This window comes from Otolemur garnettii, unplaced genomic scaffold, assembly GCF_000181295.1.
Source record: "Otolemur garnettii isolate 467f Iridium unplaced genomic scaffold, OtoGar3 scaffold00067, whole genome shotgun sequence".
NCBI lineage: Eukaryota > Metazoa > Chordata > Mammalia > Primates > Galagidae > Otolemur > Otolemur garnettii.
In genome coordinates, this window is record NW_003852462.1 from 1,246,641 (window position 1) to 1,268,846 (window position 22,206).

Below are 22,206 nucleotides of genomic sequence, written 5' to 3' on the forward strand. Positions count from 1 at the left end.
GGGCCAGGGTCACAGGGGAGTGGGTGTGCATGTGCCAGAAGAGTTCTGGAAGTAACTGGAGGAAATGGCTCCCCTCTTGTTCACCCCTCCCCACCACCCAAACATGCTGTAGACAGCCAAGGCCCAGCCCACCTCCAAAACCAAGCACAAAGGCACAGGCGCTCTGGCCTCACTTAAAAACTCTTATTTGGTGCAGCCTTCAGCACTCATTCCAGCAGACACACGTGTATATATTTATATATTTATACATATATAAAAGATTATTTAACAATTAAATATATTCCAATACAACGTCTCACAGGACAAAAGCTGCATCTTCCATCACAGACGCGGCGCGACTGTGCCGGTTGGGGTGCATGCCCCATGTCACAGAGCACAATATAAATATTTTAATTTGAATGCAGTTTCCCCGTGTGGTAAAAACACACTCCTGACAGTGACAAGCAAAACAGTCTGGCAGAAGCAGGCGCCTCACTCAGCTGGAACCTCATACTTGAAGATGACACTGAAAAGCCGGCCACCTAGCCGCTCAGCCAGCCAGGCATTCTTGATGACCGCCAGCTTGAGACTCTCACAGCGCAGGGCTGCGTGGTAGTTGGTGTGGACGGCACGGCCCATGCCCTCGATGACCACTAGGTCTGCACCTCGCTCCCGTACCAGCACAGCCAGCCCCTTGTCCAAGCGGCTTTGGAGAGAAGGTGGCAATGAGGCAGGGGCTGGGCTAAGGGGCTCCAAACTCTGCTTCCCTGGAGGGCAGTGGCCAGCAGGGGCTGGGAAGCCCCCAGGCTCAGTCATGAATGTGGGGGCTTCCAAATCAGCCTCTGCCTGGCAGCTGCCTCCCCCAGGCCTCCCTTGGGCAGCAAAAGCAGCTCTAGCTGAAAACACCTTGATGAGGCCTTTCAGTTTTCCACCCCCCAGCCCTCAGGGGAGCGGTTCTCAAGAACCACTGCCTCAGGGGATCTTACTTTCCACAGATTTTAGGCCCTTCCTCTTGGTTAGTAACTGGATGAGGGGCACACAGACCAACAGTGAAGGCCCCAGAGACTGGGTTTCACTCACGACCCTTTCTCACTTCAGAGGTGGGTGGGCAGGAACATATGTGTGACCAATTGGTTGTCCTCTGCAATCCACACGGGGACCCTGAATCCCCCCCCAATAGTCTCACATAGGGATGGCATCGTGACTCTCCCCAGGCCAACCCTGGTCTGTGGTTAGGATGGTGGGGGGCAGTGTGGGCCTGGGGATGCATTACCTGAGGTCGAGGCATGGGGAGCTGGAGCCCGTCTGTACCAACAGCAGCCTCTCCCCTCTGAGTGCAGAGCTGCCAGGGCACGAGGTGGTCAGCGCCCCTGGAGGGTGGCACCTTGGGAAGCCTCCCCCTTGCCTGACAACTCCCAGGACCTGCTAAGCCCACGGGGCGCTCCCTCCCTGTGAGAGGTGCCTCCCAGCACCGCCACCTGATGCTTACTGGACAACAGGGTCCATGGCTGCGATGCGCTCAGCCACGATGAGGGCCTCACTGTAGGTCACGTCATTCAGGGCTGGGCCCGAGTTGCATGCCAGGATGACCTGCAGTGGGAGGGCCCAGGCTCTATAAAGTCCTTTGCTGCTGCCACCTAGCACAGAGCCAGCCTGTGCCTACCCTAGGGTCTTGACGGCAAGTCCTAGCAGGGGTGGTGCTGCCCACCTGGCCTGGCCAGCTGCTGAGGTGCAGAGACGCCAGCTTACCTCACTGCTCCGCTGACACTAGAGCAGGGCCTGCTCAGAAGTCAGTACGAAGTCACACCCCAGAAGCCTCTCCCCACCAATACCTGGGCTCAAGCCTGCACCATATCCTGCACCGGGGGAGGCTGGAAGCCATCCACTCCCCAGCCATCCCATCTCTCCTGCACCTGCCTGCTGTGGACAAGGAGCTCTGCCCACTGCTGCCAGAGGCCCACGGCAGTGCCAACCCCACCACGGCAGAGGAGCCCAGGGAAGGGTCCCACCCACCTCCTCACTCACCTCTGTCCCTCTAAGGAGTAGCTCCCTGACAAAGGGGAAGACTCCCAAAATGATGTCTATTCCACTGTTATCTGCGAAAATTAAGGCACATTTATGAGGGGGCCCCTGCAAGACAAAACCAGGACGTTCAGTTGGGAACAGGTGCATTCAAGTGATTGAGACACCACCACCCTCTGCACTCCCCCTGTAGGGGCTTGGGCCAGGGCTTTGGGATCCCAGAGGCACAGTGGGTGCTGAATGGGCCAGCCTGCTGGAGCTGGGGGCAATGGCCCAAGGAATGGTCACCATGGGAGCTCAAACACCTTGACTCTGCAGATTTGATTCTCGGCTCAGGGGTCTGTGACAGTAACGAGGAGCTGCTTCCCACCCACTTCCCTCTGTGACAACCATCTGGGCCCCTACCTCCTAGGCTCTGGGCTCAGGTCCCATCCCCCCAGGGCAGAAGTGGGGTACCTCCACGCACCTTTAATCTCTGAAGCCACTTGCTGTAGGTGTCCACGAGCCAGGGGCGCTCTGCATGAGACACAGGACACAAAATTAGTACACTGCTTGTGGTTGGGTCTGCATATGGCTTCTGAGATGCATGTTCAACTTTCCTCTCTCTGGGGGCAGCTTCTTACTGACTCCCTGAGCTTAGATGACAAAGCCACGACCAGGAGAGTGCCTGGACCTTGACTATGCCACTGTATTCACTGCTCCAGAGAACATTCCAGACACTGAGTGTCTTAGACACAGGAGCCCTGAGGCGTCCGTACCTTGTAACTTCCTCTTTGCTTCTTCAAACCCAAACTGGGGGTCGGATTCAAGAACACTGTGTGGAGGAGAAAAAAAGTTAAGAAAACAAAAGCAAAACTCCAGCCCATATAGTTTAATGTGGAAACCCCAAATACAGCACTTCCTAAGCAGAACAAACGCACAGCTAATGATGGGCAGTTATCACTGCCTTCTGTTCAGCAAAAAGTCCAGAGGCTGCTGGGCAGAGGTTTTTGTTTTCTTTTTTGAGACAGTCTTGTTTTGTCGCCCTCGGTAGAGTACCATGGCATCACAGCTCATAGCAACTTCAAACTCTTGGGCTCAAGTGATCCTCTTGCCTCAGCCTCCCGAGTAGCTGGGACTATAGGTGCCCACAACATCTGGCTATTTTTTTAGAGATGGGGTCTTACTCTTGCTCAGGCTGGTCTTGAACTCCTGAGTTCAGGTGGTCCACCCACCTTCGCCTCCCAAAGTGCTGGCATTATAGGCGTGAGCCACTGTGTCTGGCCTGGACAGAGGTGATTTTTTTTTTTTTTTTTTGAGACAGAGAGTCTCACTATGTTGCCCTTGGTAGAGTGCCCTGGCATCACAGCTCACAGCAATGTCAAACTCTTGGGCTTAAGTGATTCTCTTGCCTCAACCTCCCAAATAGCTGGGACTACAGGTGCCTGCCACAACGTCCGGCTATTTTTTGTTACAGTTGTTGTTGTTTTAGCTGGCTCGGGCTGGATTCAAACCCACCAGCCTTGGTGTATGTGGCTAGCGCAGTAACCACTGTGCTACAGGCACCGAGCCAGTGGGCAGAGGTTTTAAAAGAACGATAAACCATATTTCTCAAGATAAATTATAAAATCTCAAGAGAGTCTCATAAATGTATGTCCCCCTGGGAAGGATATGTGTGGGGAGCTGCTGGGCATAAGGCACAGCTATGCCCAGGGGTGCAGGGCCCTTGTCAAATGTCTCCAGCATGCTGGCCACAGGGAGCGCTTCCTAAAGGGCAGCAGTGATGAGGGCAGGAGGGATGTGGTCACACGTGTGCAAGCACACATAAGTGGACCCAGGGAGAGCCCAGAGGCTAGGCCCAGCTGCTATCCTGTGAGAAGCCTGTGTCATGCCCAATGGGAACCCAGGCTGCCTCCTGCTGGCCCCACATACAAAGGGAGGGACCACAACGCTATGGGGTCACCGGTGAGGCCAGGGACCAACTGAGGTCAGTCACTGTGGAAATGTTTCATTTCCAGGATACCCACAGATTGGGAGCCCAGGAGAGGACACCTAATGTTCTTAGGGGCACACGAAGCCCACACCTTAATCTGCTGAATGCTTTGCCAAGTACTTTTTTTGTTTTTTTGTAGAGACAGAGTCTCACTTTATCACCTGGTAGAGTGCCGTGGTGTCACACAGCTCATAGCAACCTCCAACTCCTGGGCTTAGGCGATTCTCCAGCTTCAGCCTCCTGAGTAGCTGGGACTATAGGTGCCTGCCACAATGCCCAGCTATTTTTTTGTTTGGCCAGGGCTGGGTTTGAACCTGCCACCCTTGGTATATGGGGCTGGCACCTTGCCCAGGGAGCCACAGGTGCTGCCCCACCACCAAGTACTTTTTCAATTCATGTAGTAAATACCATTCAATTCCTACTGTATGTGATAAACATGCATTTGGATTTTGATCACTGAAAATGTCAGCCTCAAATTCAAACCCACACCCCAAGGCCTCCATCATACAGAACCATAGGAAGGGCGCAGGGCTGGCACAGCCCCAGGGCACTGTGTGCTCACCACCGAGGCCTCATGATCAGGAAAGCCTGAGAAGCACTAACTGCCCAGTCACCCCTTAGGGCCCTACCCCACCTCCTTGTGTGCAAGGCAGTCGGCCCAGGCTGGGGCAGCCTTGGACGGAATGGAGGGGCTGTGGGATCACCCGGCTGGAGCCTTGCCGACAGAGAGAAAAAAAAAGAACAGGGTGGTCGGGACTGCAGGTACCTACTCGGACACAGCTTTGGCCCCCCAGTCGAAGACGTTCCCTGCCAAAAGGCCTTTCACCAGGGCCAGCTGCCTCTCCTCCCAACCCAGTGAGTCCAGGGAGTGAACTGTCTTCGGAAAGCACTTCAATGCAATGCCGTTCTCTTTCTGCTTTACCTGCGGGACACGAAACGTTGGATTCTGAGTGGAAATGTGTCCTAACCACACCGTGGCCCTTCCCTAGGACCACTCTCAGGAGCTTTCCAGGGTCCTCAGCAGAGCACCACTGAGGAAGGACCCTGCACTGAGACTGTCAAGAGCTCACAGGGCTGTGCTAACCCTGCGGGGATGGAGCACATGCACTCAATGCTCCCTCCAGAGCCTGAGCACTCAGATCACACTGCAGAAAGCCCCTGTTAGACTCAGGAGGGAAGGGCTAGCAGTGCTGCTGCTGTCAGCCCACAGCTGCACGGTACTCTGAGGATAAGACTGGGGGAGTTTCAGCTCCCATGTACCTGAGCAGCGGCCAAGGGAGAGGGCAAGGGTGGACAACAAACCCCCACGGGTGCCCAATGCCTAACGTCCACACTAATGACACCCAGGCCTGCCCAGTCACCAGATGTCCTGTGTGAGTGACAGGTAGGTGAAGCAGTGTGACACTGGTCCTCGACAGAAGGGGTCAGAAGAGGCCAGGAAGAGGGTAGTGTTTCTAGGCTCAGCCATCAGACATAGAGAAGCGAGACTGATCCCAGGGATGCCAACCTCGGGGTGCTTAGCCCTCAGCGCAGGGAGGAGAGGTGGCCTGGGGTGCCTAGCTTCCTGGAGGCGAGCAGATGGAAAGCCCTGGGGTCTGAGGCCCCCTGGGGAGCAGGAGTGGTCCCCCCTCTTTGCAGCTGACTCTTGGCTCCCGTAGAAGGTGGTGGTGCCTCTCCAAGATCCTGCTCCCCTTTTCTCCCTTCACCACCACCCTGCAGTCCTGCCAGCCTCTAGTCATCTGTGGGGTCACTGTGGCAGCCTCCAATGCAGGTCTACAGCAGCCACTGTCAGCAGAGGCTCTGGCTAGCAGCAGCTGCACCACATAGTCCTGTCACTAGCACTGAGCCATCACTGAACCAGCATGGCCCCAGACAGGACAGGATGCCCTCGCCACAGAGATCAACAATGGTGTGAGCAGAAGCCCTTGCTGGCACACACCTGCCTGAGAATGGGCGGCACTCACTTTGGAGTAGGGGTCCGGGAAGTTGAACTCGTTCAAACAGTGCTCCCTCGTGTCCAACAGGCTGCGCACAGTCAGGGTCCCGTAAGCACTGGGGACAGACCACAGTGGAGGGTGGCTAAGCAGGGCAGAGGCCTTGAGGGCAGTGGCTGAGTACCCACGTGTCCACACACCCTCAATTTCACTATGGCTGTCTTCGTGCAGCCCGGGAAGCCCAAGGCAGCCAGGGGAGTGAGGAGGCTGCCGGGGTGCCCACAGTTGCTGGGCCTGCACCCCAGCTCCCCCAGCAGGGCTCTGAGAGCCAATAGCACAGCCACTCCTCATAGAGGTGCACGCAGAGAGGTGGCCACACACCAGGACAGCACACACTTACAACGGCTGCTGCCTCAGAGTCTGAAGCTTGTCCCAGTACTTCTGTCGGAACTTTTCCGCCCTCTCTGCAGCATCAGCAGAATCTGGCTGGCTCGCCACGGCACGCTTCACAACCTACCGATAGGGCAATCAGCCATCAACCAGCCCACCCCTCATCACCAGCTAGCTGTGCGGGGGCTCAGAATAGTCCCACTGGAACCCCACACGGACTCACCCCGTCTAGGGCCTCCTCAAAGCAGGTGAGCCAGTACTTGCGGGCTGGGGCGTCATCAGTGAGATCGACGGTGTCAGGTACATAGGAGGATGGGTCCAGGAGGAGGGGCAGGTTGACCAGTGGCCTCTCCAGCCGGTCCATTTCCAGTAAGTCAAACTGGAAAAAGAAGCAACAGGGTGGAGACATCATCTTGGTTCCTGGAAGACCAAAGCATCCCCTTGTAAATTCCACTTTCCGATAAGATGGAGAGACTGACACTGCCTCACTCTGAGGCACAGATGTGAACCCCTGGCCAGCAGCCTGAGCCAGACGCTATATTTGAAATGGGGCTCAGTCTGCTCCAGAAGACTCCCAGTGTGGCCCCTGACCTTGTAAGCCCCCCCCCCCACTACCCCTGCAGTTGCCCCTCTGACCCAACACCCACACAGTGATGATTTCCCTGACTGCTCTGACACCAACTCACATGGTGTCCTACACTCCCAAGTGTCCAGATACCTGCTGCTCCCTGCTCCTTGGTGCCAGTGTCTGCCGCCCTCACTGCGCACCAGTGTGCCCCACTCCTAGCACATTCTCCACACAGGGCTACAAGTCCTCATGGCATGTTGGCCCCTAGGCTGCACTCAGCGAGGGCCAGGCCACTGCTCAGCACACAAGGCCCCTGGGTGTTCTCAGATGACCACCCGACTGAGGTGCTTTCTATAATCTGTTGGGAGAGTTGGACTCCTGCAAGTGCACCAGGCCCCTCCCTGCCCTCCACAGCTGCTCCTGAGACCCTTCTCAGGGGCGCTTCTGCCTGCAACTCTTGAGGCTGCCTGGATGGTGAGATCTACCGAGAGAGAAAGACTTTCAAAGCGTAAAAACACACCTCCATGAAGCAGGGAAAGCTGCTACATCTCCAAAGTCATGAAAGCAAGGTGACAGGAGCTGTCTGTGAACCGTGGTGGGCCCCTCGGTCACTGCCTTCCCTGTGGGCCTGCCTGATAGCCCTGGGCCCTCCCCACTATCCTGACAGAATGGGACTTTCAGTCTCAGCTCTGCCTCTTCTGGGCTGTGTAAACCTGAAGCAGCAGCTTGGTCTTTCCACACTCAGGTCTGTCCCTCAGTGATACAGGATTCCCGACCCCTTGAGGACACCGGGGGCAGCTGAGCACAAAACAGACTCCTGCCAAGGTGGCTCCTCCTCATAGCGGCATCACCAAAGGACACCCCAGGTTGCACTGGCATTGACAAAGGACTGCTGCCCTCTCAGAATTTAATTTTACAATTGCTGAAGCAAGAATCTGAGCAAACATTTGACAAATCGCAAATAGGCTGGCAGACACCAGCCCCTCTTCCAAATACTAGTCCTCAGTGATGAGTGAGCCAGGAGCCTGTGTTCCGCCCGCAGGGGGTCCTCCCACCCCCATCCCGCCATAGCAGGTGCAGCAATGCTTGTGCGGGCCCCACACTGTGTGAGCTGAGGGGAGCGCTCCTGAGAAGTCAAGACCTGATCTGGCATGATCCTGAAAATGTTCTCACCTACAAGGACCTGTGTTCCCAAACGAAAAGCAACTTTCCAGGATGGCGCCTGTGGCTCAGTGGGTAGGGAGCCAGCCCCATAGACCGAGGGTGGCGGGCTCAAACCTGGCCCCAGCCAAACTGTAACAAAAAATAGCTGGGCACTGTGGCAGGTGCCTGTGGTCCCAGCTATTTGGGAGGCTGAGGCAGGAGAATCGCCTAAGCCCAGGAGTTGGAGGTTGCTGTGAGCTGTGTGACACCATGGCAGATAAGGTAAGACTGTCTCTACAAAAAAAAAAAAAAAAGGCAATTTTCTGCCAACTATGCTAGCAGCTGGTCCCTGAAGGGGGTGCTCTGACCACCTACTACTTAGGTGGCCAGGTGTCTGCTCACTGAGCTGCAAAGGGAACAAACCAGCCAGGGTATACTGCTCACAGCTGCTCCCACCAATAGGTCCATCTCTCTGCCTGCCAACCACAAAGCGCTCTGCTCTGCTCAGCCGAGGACAAACCCACCATTCAGTCCCATGCGCTTCACCCCAAGTAGGAATTTGAGGAAAGGATCTGAGAAGAGCAGGTTCCTATTACTCCAGGGCTTGACCCTGACCTGGCTATGAGCTGGGACCCCTGGTCCTCCCTGAACCAGTGTACTCTCTGCAACAGGGGCTGGGCCAGACACAGAGCTGCCACTGAGTTTCACAAACGTGACAGCAGACACAAACTCGAGGGCCAATAGCAGCTAGCTCAGATGTGTCGGGATAAGCCTGGAGGAGTCTGCACTCAGGCCCCAGAGCTGGGGACAGCGGGCTCAGACATTTCTGGACAAACTTGGAGTCTGTGCTCAGGCCCCAAGGCCGCCAACATTGGGCTCAGGTGTCTAAGGATAAGCCTGCAGTCTATGCTCAGGCCCCAAGCACATGTGTGTCATTCGTTAGAAGGGCACCTGTGCACCTGCCACCGTGATGGGGTTGTTCTTAGGGACCCTGGCGGTTAGCCGGTACAGACTATTCACTCAAGACCCCAACAGCCAAGTGCTACTCACAGTGCCGCTCCTTGCCCGCTGTGTGGGGCCCAGTTCAGGTGCAGTGCTCATCAGCCCGGAGCTACCCGCGTAGTTCTCCCCCCAGCTATACTGGTTGGGGTCTGGAAAGAGAGGCCGGTGCTCGGGTCAGCCTTGCCCCTGATCCAGGGTGAAAGTGGGGCAGGAAAGGGCACAAACGTACTGAGTTAGCCCTGAGGCCTCAGCCCCCCGCCCACCGCTGCTTTGACCACAGGCCGCGGTCCTCGTGGCCGAGCTGCCCACAGAGGCAGAGGCTGCCCTACTCACTGTCTTGCTCGGCCCCTCTCAGGAATGCGCCAATGGCGCCCAGGTAGCCCTCGTGCCTCAGGAACAGCGCCTGGACTTCCCCCTGCCATGGCCAAAGCCCACGTGTAGCCGGTCAGAGGCAGCCCTGGCAGTGGGAATTGCTCTAAACCAAGTTGACAGGTGCCTCATGCTGCATGCCCTCCCAGTGCCGTCCCCAGCACACTGGGCAATGGTCTGCACCCACTGGCTCAAGAACCTGAGTCAGAGTCCTTCTATGAGATTAACCACCACTGGCTGGGCTGCTGACTGGCCCAGTACACTGAGGGCAGGCCTGGTTGGCAGGCACTGTATAGTGTTTCTAAGTGGTATTGACCCTTGTTGACGGGGAGACTGTCCCTAGAGTGTGGATCATGGTGACATGCTCAGACCCATAAGCAGACACAGTGCCACAAAGTGCAGGGAATTCATGCTGGCCAGAGGGAGGGATGGGTGGGTGCCAGGCTCCCTGGTGAGCCAGGGTGGGCAGTTTGCCGCTCTGGGAGACATGTGGGTCTGTGTCAGGCGACTGTTCGGGGGGGGGGGGGCAGAAGCAGCCACAGCGCTGGGGAGGCCACACCGTTACCTTGGAGAAGAAGTTGATGCTGTAGGTGATGGTACGCATGGTCACAGGGTGGCCCCGGATGAAGAAGCCCCCGAAGTATACCCGGTTCAGCTTATGCAGCCGGGCGTGGAGGCAGGCAAGCTGCCCGATGTCATTGCTGATCATGTGTAGCAGACTCTTGGCCATGTCCTCCTTGGAGAACTCTGAGGAGTAGAGAGACCACATGAGGTGTGAGCACTGTTAGGGTGTAGGGGATGGGGTATGAGGTATGAGCGCTGGTGACGGGTGGGGGGTGGGGGTGTGAGGTATGAGCTCTGATTGGGGGGTCGGGTATGAGGTGTGAGCACTGGTGGGGGGTGGGGGATGGGGTGTGAGGTATGAGCTCTGATAGGGGAATGGGGTATGATGTGTAAGCACAGGTGAGGGGTGGGGGACAGGGTGTGAGGTGTGTGTTGGTGGAGTGGAGGGTGGAGGACAGGGTGTGAAGTGTGAGCTCTGATGGTGGGAGACAGGGTGTGACTTATGAGCACCGGTGGGGGGTGGGAGGCATGAGTGCTGGTGGGGGATGAGGGTGTGAGGTGTAAGCTCTGGGGGTGGGAGGCATGAGTGCAGGTGGAGGATGAAGGAGGAGGGTGTGAGGTGTAAGCTCTGGTGAGGGATGGGGGATGGGGCGGGAGGTGTGAGCTCTGGTGTGGGGTGGGGGACCAGGTGGGAGGTATGAGCTCTGGTGCAGGGTTGGGGTGAGGGAGGGGGAGAGCTCCAGAGCACAGGACACCCGTGACAGGTGAATCACTCCTAAGGGGATCAGGCTTTGGTTTCTAAGGTGCAGGGGACCCAAACCACTTGTAACTCACAGGAACTGCCCATGTAGTTTCTCCCAAATGGAGACTGAAGGTGTTTACTTTTATGCTTTACTTTTATGCTTTACTTTTATGTTTTATTTATAAAACAGGCCTGCACTACACTGAGCTGCGGGGACCTGATGGGTGAGTGTCATGGGCGGACTCCTGGAGCCCATCTCTCCAAGGAGCTGGCATGTAGACCTGACAGCCAGTGGTCAGACTGCTGTCCCCAGGATCCCAAGTGTGCTGCTGTTGAGGTCCCAGAGAACTGCCTCTGGCCCCCCACGGTGACAGAGGCTGCGTGGGTACCTTGGTCAGTGGTGGCTGACTTCCCGAAGCTGCTTGCGATGAGATTGCCGCTCAGCCCCAGGGTCTGGTGGGCACCCCCATAGATGTCCTGCACCAGCATGTCTACGTTTGTGTGCTGGCCCTTCGAGGCCAGGTGCAGCAGCTCATCGAACTTCTGCAGGGACAGAAGGGAGGGAGAGCTGCAAGCCCAGAGCTAGGAGACCCCAGACCCTCCCACCCACAGGCCACAGAAAGCTGCTGCCCCCGCAGCCTAAGTTCAAATAACCGTCTCTACCCATGTGCCACCACTGACAGGTGAGAGTTCAAGCAGCTCTCCCTCCCACTTGCCACCAGTGACGGGTGGTGAGCAGGACTGTGTGCCGCTTGCTGGGGGTTGTTCTGGTCACCTGGACACCCATCCTTCAGAGCCCAGTGCACTTAGGGAGGCCAAGGATGGAGCCTCTTGCACAGCACACCCAGCCAGGCAGTAGCCTCAGGTCACACAGCCTCCAGTCTTCCCTGGGAGGCCAGAAGCCCCCATGCACCCAGGAGCACCCCACAGCTGGAGCCTACCTTGGTCTTGGTGAGCAGAGCCCCAAGGCCCCAGAAGGTGCCACCTCCAATGGAGCTGCCGCCAACCCACTCAAATCTGTCCTCAGTCTCCACCTGGGACAGGACCAGGGTGGGCATATCAGCAGGATTGTGGGGGTGCTGTGGTTGGGGCACTCCCCCTCCCCATGCTGCCAGAGTGAGGATGCCCTTGTAGGCTGGTCTGGGCCTCACCAATGCCAGCAGCAAGGGCCTGCAGTTTGGGCCTCATCTCCAGGAATGCCAGTCCCTGCCAGGTTTATCTCTGTCCTTGGGCACAGCATTTGGCTCCACACAGAGCAAGTGCTTAACCAACAGTGGCTGAATCATTCATTCAGCCATTTATGAAGCCAACTCTCACCTTCACAATAGAGACTCCAGAGCCAATATTGACAAGAAGGTAGGGGAAGATGTTGGGGTGGTTTGTCTGAAAGCGGAACTCGGGGTCAGAATCCTTCTGATAAATGAAGGCCTCCTGTGGGATGTTCCTCAGCACAAAATTGCAGCCTTTTATCAAACATGTCATCACATCCTCCTTGTCAACCCTGAAAAGGAAGGGAGCCCAGCTCCTTAAAGAGTCCAAGCCACAGAAAGGGACTGACCACGATCAGCAGAGCCAGGCTGGGCAGCACCCCCGTGTGACGTGGTCACTTGCAGACACGGCTGCCAGGCACAGCCAAGCTGAGGCTTCTGAGAGCAGTGGCTGCAGGGACAGCTCACACAGCACTGACAACTGTCCTCCCTGTAGCTGCCGGTGCCCACGGGAGTGGCGGGGGTGGGTGGGTATGTTTTCCTCACCCACCCACTCACTTTAGCCGTAGCTTTTCCTCAATGAGGTCCTTGAACTTGTACGCCCCGCCTCCTGTCGCCTGGATGACCTTGGTCTCGGTGTTGACCAGGTGGTCTTTGATGAAGTCCAAGCAGGCCTCAATATAGGTGTTTTCAAACTTAATGAAATGCAGCCGAGCAGTGATCTCTTCCTGAACGGAAATCTCGTAGGGTGGTTCGTGATCATGTTCCATGTCCTGGAAGAGAAGGTTTGGGGCCGTTTGCATCCACCTGGAGATGGGTGGGGCTGGGGCAGCAGCTGCAGTTCCTAGGCAGAGTCCAGGGCAAGAGAGGAGGGGCCAGGACTCCAGAGACCCCAGGGCAGCCCAAGAGCATGAGGAAACCTCCCCAAGGATCTCAAGCAGGTGTAAACATCCCTGCAAGGGGGCTTGAAGGGACACTGAGCACAAGACAGGGAGGGCTGTCCATACTAAAGACTTCCCGAACAGCTAAGAGAACTGCGGGCGTGACAAAGAGAAGTGCCAAGTCCAGGATGACAGGGAAGCAGCTGCCTGGCCCCAGGCCACTGGGTCTGCCCATAGGTGGCTGCAGCACAAGCTCACCTTTCCTGAGTGGTCAAAAGACCTCACTTTGGCGACCTTGTGTTGCACCGTTGAATAGTAAGCCAGCTTAGTTAACGATCCACCTACAGGGGGAGACAAAAGCCAGGCAAAATTTAGGCTGGGATGAAAGGAGGCCTAGGCATTCACCCTTCTTTGAGCTCTCTGGGGAGTTTCCAGATGTCTGTCTCTATATCCTGGAGTCTCTATGGTCAAGGTGTTTGATGCTACTTGGACTTAAAAGCCCTGTGGGCACAAAACAGAGGAAGGAGAGAAACGAAGGATTGAATCAAAATGCTTTGTTTCTTTTAAAAGTTCTTTCCAAGACCATGCCTGTAATCCCAGCAGTCTGAGCTCAGGAGTTTAAGACCAGCCTGAGCAAAAGGAAGACCTGCCTCTAAAAAACAGCCAGGCATTGTGGCAGGTACCTGGAGTCCCAGCTATTTGGGAGGATGAGGGAAGATCCGTAGAGCCCAAGAGTTTGAGGTTGCTGTGAGCTTTGACCCCATGGCACTCTACCCAGGGCAAGACAGTGGGAATCTTGTCTCAAAATAAAAAGTTATTTCCATCTTCAGGTCCTAATCCCAATGAGTTCAAGGTTTTTCATTTCCCCTGTGGCACTGAGTCCTACAGAGCAAATGAAACCAGCCCATTTCTGGGAGACCTTGGCAATCCTTAATGGTTTAAGAAATTTCAATTTCAAGCTCTGATCTTGCTGATGAACCAAAACAATAAGCCAACAAGTGTAGGATGTTTTCATTCAAGAAGTACACACCTGACCACCCATCTTTTTCAGAGAACTCTGAGAGACAAAGGCTAGGAAGCTGCGCCCTACCCTCCAGAGGCTCTGAGCTGCAGGATACAGCCCCAGCCCCTAAGTGGCCAGAAGAATCACATAGAAGCCACCCAAGCTCCTCCACCCCCGGACAGAGTCTTTCTGATGTTCTCAGGAAGCCCTGCAGCCCCACACATGTTATAATCAAAGTCTGAACTACATATCAGGAAACAGAATAGGACTTCATTTACCTGAAATACATTTTAGAGTAAGTTATAATAAAAAGATTCTCAAACAAGGCATTTTTAAGTATGGACTTCAATGTGCTTTTTTTTTTTTTTTAGCTCACTCTTTCCCTGGGCTAGAGCACAGTGGTGCCATCATAGCTCACTGCAGCCTCCAGCTCTTGGGCTCCAGCATCCTCCTGCCTCAGCCTCCCGAGTAGCTGGGACTATAGTGGTGTTAGCCACCACGTGCAAATTTTTTTTCTATTTTGGTAGAGATAGGGTCTTGTTCTAGCTCAGGCTGGTCTTAAATACCTGGCCTCAAATGATCCTCCTGCCTCAGCCTCCCAGATGGCTGGCATGATGGGTGTGAGCTATCGCACCCAGCCTCATTTCCAAATCAGAGAAGAGGTATTTGTGAAGCTTCGGTTACACTCATAGACTTGAAGGCCCCGGAACGAAAACAGGACAAACAAAATGCTGCAGAGTGACTTAGAGAAACCAGCAAAACTCCCACATTATAAGAGTAAGAAGGCTAAAATGATTTTCAAACAGTTGATTTGTTTTGAGACAAAATACTATGGGAATATGAGATCACAGCCTCAAGTCAGTAAATGGATTTGGAAACACCAAGGCATGCAGGTGTTAAAGCTGTTCCACATCACAAAAATGAAACCAGCTTTTCCAAGACTGATGGCAGCCTGTCTTGTGGAGCCACCGCCAGAGGGCATAGATGGGTCTCCCAGGGTGGCCCTGTGACCTTGCCTCTGCCAGGACCCTGGGTGGCCCTGGTGTGGTTTAGTGGATGTGTCACAGGTGGCCTCGTCCTCTCCCCATGGTCTTAAGCCTCCTTACCCCTCCTTCCTACCCCTGAGCCTAGCCTGGCCTGGCCCGAGAGCTCCATTAAAACACATGTGGTCCAATTCACCTCTATGAATAAATCATTTTCTAAAAACACAGAAGATACTAGAAGATAAATGTATGTTTTAAGAGCCTGGTCAAAAATCACTATAAAAAATTCCCGGCTCAGCGCCTATAGCTCAACCGGCTAAGGCGCCAGCCACGTACACCTAAGGTGGCGGGTTCGAATCCCCAGCCCGGACCCGCCAAACAACAATGACGGCTGCAACCAAAAAATAGCCGGGCGTTGTGGTGGGCGCCTGTGGTCCCAGCTACTTGGGAGGCGGAGGCAGGAGACTCGCTTGAGCCCAGGAGTTGGAGGTTGCTGTGAGCTGTAATGCCACGGCACTCTGTCCAGGGGGACAGCTTGAGGCTCTGTCTCAAAAAAAAAAAAAAAAAAAAAAAAAAAAAAAATTCCCAAGTCACAGGCTCAGCGCCTGTGGCTCAAGTGGCTAAGGTGTCAGCCACATACACCTAAGGTGGCGGGTTCAAATCCAGCCTGGACCTGCCAAACAATAATGACGGCTGCAACCAAAAAATAGCTAGGTGTTGTGGCAGGCACCTGTGGTCCCAGCTACTTGGGAGGCAGAGGCAGAAGACTCACTTGAGCCCAGGAGTTGGAGGTTGCTGTGAGCTGTGATGCAACAGCACTCTACCCAGGGGAATAGCTTAAGGCTCTGTCTCAAAAAAAAAAAAATTCTGAAGTCACAGAAGTCCAATTTCAGGATCTGTGTTCTTTGGGTTACTTTTAACTCACATGCAAAAAAAGGCCACAGCAGAGATGGGGGTGGGGGTGAGATCTGCCCCACCCACAAGCAACGCCTGCTAAGAAGCCAGTCAAGGCAAGATCCCCATCTTCCTATTTCCCTCTCCCAGGAGGGAACCAAAAGGGGCCTGGGGTGTGGTGGGTCAAATGCAAGTGAGTTTAGTGTGGTAGACCACACCTGACAATGCAGTCACAAGGCTTGCTCCCTGGCAGGCCACCTCTCAGGCTCTCCCATACTCCAGGCTAGCCCATACTCCACTCAAGGCCAACGGCATCACCTGGTTTAAGAAGCTTCCTAGAGGTGAGATCAACCGCACCCGTCAGCACCTAAGCCAAGACCTGTCACCCTGGCTCATGGGGGCCAGTCTTCTTTTCCACCGTCTTTCCTCTGTGGGTGCTGAGAAGAGCGGGTCAGTCCAGCACATCACTGCCCTGTGGCCCCTCCTATCTCACATGCTCCCTGTGGGACCCTCCTTGCAGCTCACAGAAACCTGAGGTCAGATAGAAGTTTCAAGCAAGCATGTAATATATCCCTGATGCTTTCGAAGTGAATCAACCCAGGTGACATTGGTACCTCTAACGGAGAAAGGGAAAGGGCTTGCCAGAACACAGAGCAGCTGAGGCCTCCTGGATGCAGGAACATAGGCGAGGGAAGAGGAAATGGAAAAAGCCCGTTTCTAAGCAACACTTGAACAAACACAATGGCTTTGCAGATCCTTGGGTTATGGAACTGTGACCGCCCAGCAGCAGTAGTAATAACAAAGCTCTGTCCTCAGTAACAGTAAATATGTTCTCTTAAGAACCAGATACGTAGGACCCAGGGGAGAAACTTTCAAAGAGAGGAAACAAATACCAACATGAAATAGGTCCTTCTGAAAGTCCTTCTGCCTCCTGAGCTCGGCAGGAAAGGCAGGCCAGTGCTCCAAGGCCCTGCAGAGCTAGGGCAGCCCTTCCTGGACAGCTCTAAGTCTGTGGCTCCAACCACACAGAACACTCATGGTAAGCCCCTTTCTATAAGCTGTTCCCCAGGAGACTTATGCAGGTTAACTGCAATTGCATTTCAGTAACATTTAGCCCCAACTTGTTCCCATTAACATTCTAGAACCCCCAGTGTGAGGGCAGCGGAAGGAAGTCCAGAGTCTTTCAAAGCACACACTCTATTGGGTGTGGGTGGAGGACTCAAGGTGGAGCGCCGGCTGGGCAGCCTCTGGAGAGGCCCACTGTGAGCAATACCCTAGGTTTGGCTTGCAAGTTCACCACCTCCACCCAGTGTCCAGTCACCAAGTTCTGCCAGGTTTCCTTCCAGATGTATTTTCATGCTCATCCTCACACTTGTCACCAGTCCAAGCCCACCCCCGCCCAAAGCACTGTCTCTCATAAGCTCACTACAAGGTAGGAACCAATGATCTAGGCCATGTTTCCATTCTCATTGCTCCCTACTTCCCTGGGGAACACTTTCCTCCCTTACTGGGGCACCACAAGGAGAGTGACACCTCAAGCCCAGGACTCCAGAACACGGAATGCATTTAATGCACCAGAAGCGAAAAGCATGGAAGGAATAGCCTTGGTCTGTTTCTTATGCCCTAACTTTTCCAGGGAGGTGGGAAGCAGGCAGTACTTTGTCTACTTAAGTATTTACTGAGCAGCTAAGACAGATCAGGTGTCGTATTGGGGATTGAGGCTTCAGGACACCAACCTGCTTTGGTGGGCTTCACCGTCTCACACTGACAGCTACCAGCTGGCAAGCAAACTCAGCCTATAGCTGATCAGGGCTAAGGGGATGTGTGCCAAGCCTTAGTGGTCCCTTGGTGCTTCCCCCAGTGAAGCCATCCACCCTCAAGCCTTCCCCCCTGAAACATGGGCAGAGCAGCGGAGCAAGTGGGGTGAGCTGGGTTCTAATACTGGTTCTGGCACCCACCAGCCAGGCGACCCTGGGCAAGTTCTTTCATCCCTGTGTGGAATCCCTGCACTTCCTCAAGGGATTGGTGGGCAGTGTGAAGAAGTCAGCAGCGTGGGAGGAGGTTAACTGCAATTGCATTTCAGAAACATTTAGCCCTGCGCTTGGTCAGGACTGAGAGCATGGCCCTTGGCACAGGAGGAGGGCGTGAGGGTCTGCAGCACCGCCCCTAAAAGGTCCTAGAAGCGCTCGGCTACCTTGAAAGCCACGGGAAGGCATGGGAGGCTTTGAAAACCTAAGGATAAGTTCAAAGTTCCACGTCCACGGTCGCCTGCACTCGTGCTGGAGGGCCACACTCCAGAGAGCGTAGGCTAGGGTGGAGCTGGCCTTTCGGCTGGGCCCGCGGGCCACAGCGGGTCAGGCCACAGAAATGCGGGGCCAATGTGGGGCCACGCTTGTCCTCATCTCGGCCACAAAGAAGGACCCCTAATCTCAGGCTGCCCACCGGTGGTGGCAGGGGGCGGACCTTCCCGCGGAAGATTCGAGCCATTCTCGCAGCAGGCGACGGCGGACGCAGGCCTCTTGGCTCAGGGACAGCAGCGCGGAGACTACAGGGCCCAGCGCGCCTCGCTGCGGCGCGCGCAGGGTCTGCCGGGAGCTGTAGTGCGGCTGCCACCCGAACCCGCGCGCCTGCGCCTCCTGGACTACGAGGCCCGGGAGGGTGTGCGCGGGACCGCGCGGACTGCAAGGCCCATGAGGCTGTGCGCGGGGACCGCACCCCCGCCCTTCGTCCTTCTCATCGCCCCCGCCTGTCGGCCCGCCGCCCGCGCCCCGCCCGCGCCGCGCCCGCGCCCGCTACCAGGCCCACGGCTACCTATGTCGATGGCGAAGCGCTTGGCGTTCTCCAGGTTGCGGAAGATCTCATCTGGGGGCAGTGTGATGCTCTTGTCCAGGCTGTCCCCGCTGCTCCCGCTGCCGCTCACTCCACACTCCGCCATTTTGAAAGTGCCCGGCCAGTCTCATCAGCCATGGAGATATATGCGCATATATTTGACTGCTAAACGCCCTCTGCGCATAGATTATGCTAATGAGACTCCGGCCCCGCCCCGCTCGTCGCTCTTGTCGGCTGCCGGCGGGCTCTGGCCAGTCCTGGGCAAGGGTCTGAGAGGCCTGAGGCTGTGGGAGGGCGGGCACTTAGCCTCCAGAGATCGAACGCAGGACATCTGCGTAATGTTCTTTGGCCAGGCGGACCAGGCCGCACTCCAGCTGCCGGGGAGGACGCCTTGGTTTGCAGACTCTCAGACCTGCCCTTTCCAGTGTGCTCCTGCTGTTGTTACCTTGGTCTTCCTTGCCAAGGCGAATAATGCCTGTGTTATCTCTGCTGGGATGACCCATCACCTCAGTTCCCCGGGATTGTGAGACTTTCCGTGCTAAGTCTCATGCAAACTAGGGAAGTTGGGTACCCTGCCCTGGAGGAGCCCCCGGCCCTGGTGGGATGCATACTTGCAGCTACGGGAGATGTAGGCTCTAGTGTTGTGGCAGAGCACAGGGTGCACACTGAGGAGGCACCCCACACCCGAGCACAGGACAAGCAATGTGCAGGGAACCCCCTGCTGGCACGGCGGTGACCCTTGGGAAATGCATGCCTTCTAGAGGCCCTGCCCAGTGTGGAAAACAAACAGATGGTGCCCTAAGGTGGCTTCAGCATCTGCCTCCCAGGTGACCCTGGGCCTGTCACTGTGTGTTTCTACACGCTGAAGGTAACGCCAGCTGCCTGGCAGGGTTCCTGGGACACAGACCTTTGGAGCAACACAAACTCAGAGCTCCAAGGTGACCCACTGGTGTGTCAGGCAAGGTCTTAGGGAGAACACAGCCTGGTCTGTGTCTTCCAAAGGGGTGGGTGTACCACTCTGGGTGGGAGAGGAACGTCTGCTCCTGATAGGGCACAGACCCCAGGGGACTCAGACCCTGGCAGCAAGTGTGTGGTGGGCCAGCCTGGCAGGATGCACAGTTGTCTCTCTTCACACCCCACATACCAGCTGCACATGCAATAAACATGTGGAACAAATGGAGCCCCATTCTGTTTTCTGTTTACCAACCCAGAGTTTAGCAGGGACTCAAGAGACTGGTCTGGAGGGACAGACAGGGAGGGAGGTGGTGCAGAGCCAGAAGCAGCAGGGCAGAGCAGGCCCACGTCCGGGCATGGGCGTGGGAGCAGAGGATGTGGGAATGCATGCTTTCTTACACTGCTTGCTGAGTGGCTTTTGCCCTAGAGGAGCTAGGATGCTTGGGAGCTGTGGCTCTGGGTTCTTCAGACTTGGTTAACACCCTGTAGCTACCTAAAAATAGGTGCCCTTTGTGAGACAGCAGGTCATCCCTGGCAGGTTCACGGCCAGCACCGCCTGACTCAATCCTGGCAAGTGGCCAGCAGGCCTGCAGCGATGGTGCCGTGGACCAGTCAAGCAGGTGCCCTGCGAACTTGTCCAGGGTGCTACAGGCTGTGGGGGTGGGGTGGGGCAGGGGCTGGGGGCAAATATTTTCTCCTGTTTGTTTGGCCTGGCCAAGCCAGTTTTTGCTTCCAGGCTGTGGCCTCCGGCTCCCCCACTCAGTGGACAATGATGAAGGTCCTATTCTCCCCCATTCCCACCTCCAGGGAGCTGGCTCCCACCACCGCTGCCTCTCCAGCCAGCTTCCCAGGGGCCCTGCCCATCACCAGCTCTCTCCCTCACCCCCCCGCCCTCCAACCAGCTACTCCTCTGCCCTCTCACTTTCCAACCTTCCTCCCTCAGCCAGGATTTGGCCCTTCTGTGTCTAGAGGGTCACTGGTGAGGACCAGTTCCCCGGTGGCTGCCTGCCATGGGAGTGCCCATGGTAGATCTGACCCCATGGCTGCCAAGGACAGGTGTGAGGCACAAGAACAGACAACCAAGGAGGACTTAGATTTTATTTGAAGTCTTCAGAGCAGCCCCATGGCACCCACGTGACCAAGAGTTCAAATTCTGAGTACAAGTCATGCCCATGTGCACCCACCCACACAGAAGAATCCTTTGAGGATCATAGTACAGACACCCCCCCCAACATAGCCCACTGTGAGCCCCACCAGCCCACCAAGCACACGCAGGGCCCATGGGCCTGGGCTCCATGTGGCCCTTGGTGCTGTCCAGGCTGACAACCTTTCCTATGAGGATACACCCTGAGTTCAGCCTTCACAAAAGGCAAATGTGCCCACGGCACGGCCGCCTGCGGGGTGCTGGCCCAGCAGCAACAGGCCCTGAAGAAAGTCCTCTACAGGCTGGGGGCCCGCTCACCGAGCCCCTGCCACCTACAGATATCATAGAACCCCGGTGGCCGGGGACTTCCCAGAAGTCACTTGCTGAAATACCAACACAAAACAACCCCTTGGGGTCAGACACTTGGCAGAAGACGGGCCCTGATTGTCCTAAATCGACAAGGACTCTGCACACACATTCTCTGAGAATGACTCCCCTGCTGGCCGGCCAGCCTAGGGAGGGAGCCTTCCGGAGAAGGGGCGTCCACGCCTGGGGCCCGACGCCGGTGGGAAGGCTCTTCCCTACATGCGAGAGGAACGGGCTCGCCCTCTGGTCCTCGCCGGTCACCAGGGCCGCCAGAGGCCGCAGGCAGGCTGACGCGCAGCGGCCTTGGCTGGGGCGGGCGCAGGCGCGGGCGCAGCGCTGGACGCTTTGGGCTCTGTGGCAGGCGCGGTTGGCGGCCGCTGGAAGTGGTAGAGCAGCTTCATCTGCGTGTCGCTGGCGGCGTGGAGGGTCAGGAACTGCACGGCCTCCTGCAGGCACCACGAGTAGCCTTCGCTGTAGTCCTGGTGCAGGCTCTTGGGGCCGGCGGCGGCGGCGAAGGCTGCAGGGACACGGGGCGCGGTGAGCGCGGACGGCCGGGCCGGGGCGGGGCGAGCGGCCGGGGCGGGCGGCCGAGCGGGCTCACCTTTGCTGTGCTTCAGGTAGCTGACGGCCATCTCCAGGATGTCGGCCTTCTCCAGCTTGGAGTTGGGCTGGTGCCGGGCGAACTCCTGCTCCAGCAGCAGCTTTAGCTGCTCGATGCTGCTGTTAATGCGGTCCCGGCGCATCTTCTCCACCACCGGCTTCCGCAACTGCGGGAGGAGGTGGTGTCAGGCGCCGCGCCGGCGCGGGGACCGCTGGGGACCGCGCGCCGGACGGGCTGGCACTTACTCGGTTCTTCTCTTTGGGGCTGAGCAGCTCCACGGCCACGGTGCTGGGGGCCATGCCTGGCGCGGGGGCGGCGGCGAGGCGGGCGGGCACGTCCCGGGCTGACGCGGACACCGGCCCTGCGCTCTAGCGCCCTATATAGGCGCGGGCGGCAGCCTGGCGCCTGGGGCCCGGGCGCCGCGGCCGTTCCCACACTCTGCGGCCAATGGCGCGCGGGCCGCACAAAGGAGCCGGCCCATTAGCGCACGCTGAATTGCCTGTGAATCGGCGTGGGCACAATGGGCGCTCCCCGAGGAGCAGGTGGGCCGCGCGGCACAATGTCCGGGCTGTGGGAACGCGCTCGCCTCATTAGCATCCCGGGCCTGATGCTGGGAGCCCCGCGCCGCAATATGCTGCCTTTTCCCAGGCTGCGGCCA

At 56.6% G+C, this 22,206-nt stretch overlaps 2 protein-coding genes across 3 annotated transcripts; both read right to left on the reverse strand.

Moving 5' to 3' along the window:
* Window positions 1-203: 203 nt before the first annotated feature.
* PANK4 (pantothenate kinase 4) lies at window positions 204-18,631 on the reverse strand. Its single transcript, XM_003793207.3, has 19 exons — window positions 18,466-18,631; window positions 13,033-13,115; window positions 12,452-12,666; window positions 12,003-12,186; window positions 11,627-11,719; window positions 11,075-11,228; window positions 9,945-10,126; window positions 9,344-9,425; window positions 9,059-9,159; window positions 6,521-6,676; window positions 6,308-6,420; window positions 5,938-6,025; window positions 4,744-4,895; window positions 2,760-2,815; window positions 2,468-2,517; window positions 2,005-2,109; window positions 1,469-1,569; window positions 1,253-1,321; window positions 204-685 (listed from the first exon to the last, which is right to left on the reverse strand). The coding sequence occupies exons 1-19, from the start codon at window positions 18,587-18,589 to the stop codon at window positions 472-474; spliced, it is 2,322 nt and encodes a 773-aa protein (XP_003793255.1). The 5' UTR covers window positions 18,590-18,631; the 3' UTR covers window positions 204-471.
* Window positions 18,632-21,204: 2,573 nt separating this feature from the next.
* Window positions 21,205-21,894, reverse strand: HES5 (hes family bHLH transcription factor 5). Of its 2 annotated transcripts, XM_003793209.2 has the most exons (3): window positions 21,794-21,894; window positions 21,549-21,714; window positions 21,205-21,464 (listed from the first exon to the last, which is right to left on the reverse strand). In XM_003793209.2, the coding sequence occupies exons 1-3, from the start codon at window positions 21,845-21,847 to the stop codon at window positions 21,205-21,207; spliced, it is 480 nt and encodes a 159-aa protein (XP_003793257.1). In that variant the 5' UTR covers window positions 21,848-21,894. The 2 variants fall into 2 exon arrangements, with proteins under 2 accessions (XP_003793257.1, XP_012662727.1); XM_012807273.1 differs by having other exon boundaries at window positions 21,205-21,714; window positions 21,794-21,852.
* Between the last annotated feature and the right edge of the window lie 312 nt (window positions 21,895-22,206).

Bases quoted from the DNA above. Each gene is read 5' to 3' on its own strand.
- PANK4 (XM_003793207.3), bottom strand. From the start codon at position 18,589: ATGGCGGAGTGTGGAGTGAGCGGCAGCGGGAGCAGCGGGGACAGCCTG. The intron at 4,896-5,937 runs GTGAGTGCCGCC...CGTGTCCCGCAG, and splicing joins TCCCGGACCCCTACTCCAAA to GTAAAGCAGAAAGAGAACGG. The intron at 686-1,252 runs GTAATGCATCCC...TTCTCTCCAAAG, and splicing joins TCCCCATGCCTCGACCTCAG to CCGCTTGGACAAGGGGCTGG.
- HES5 (XM_012807273.1), bottom strand. From the start codon at position 21,847: ATGGCCCCCAGCACCGTGGCCGTGGAGCTGCTCAGCCCCAAAGAGAAG. The intron at 21,715-21,793 runs GTAAGTGCCAGC...CTCCTCCCGCAG, and splicing joins GCCCCAAAGAGAAGAACCGA to TTGCGGAAGCCGGTGGTGGA.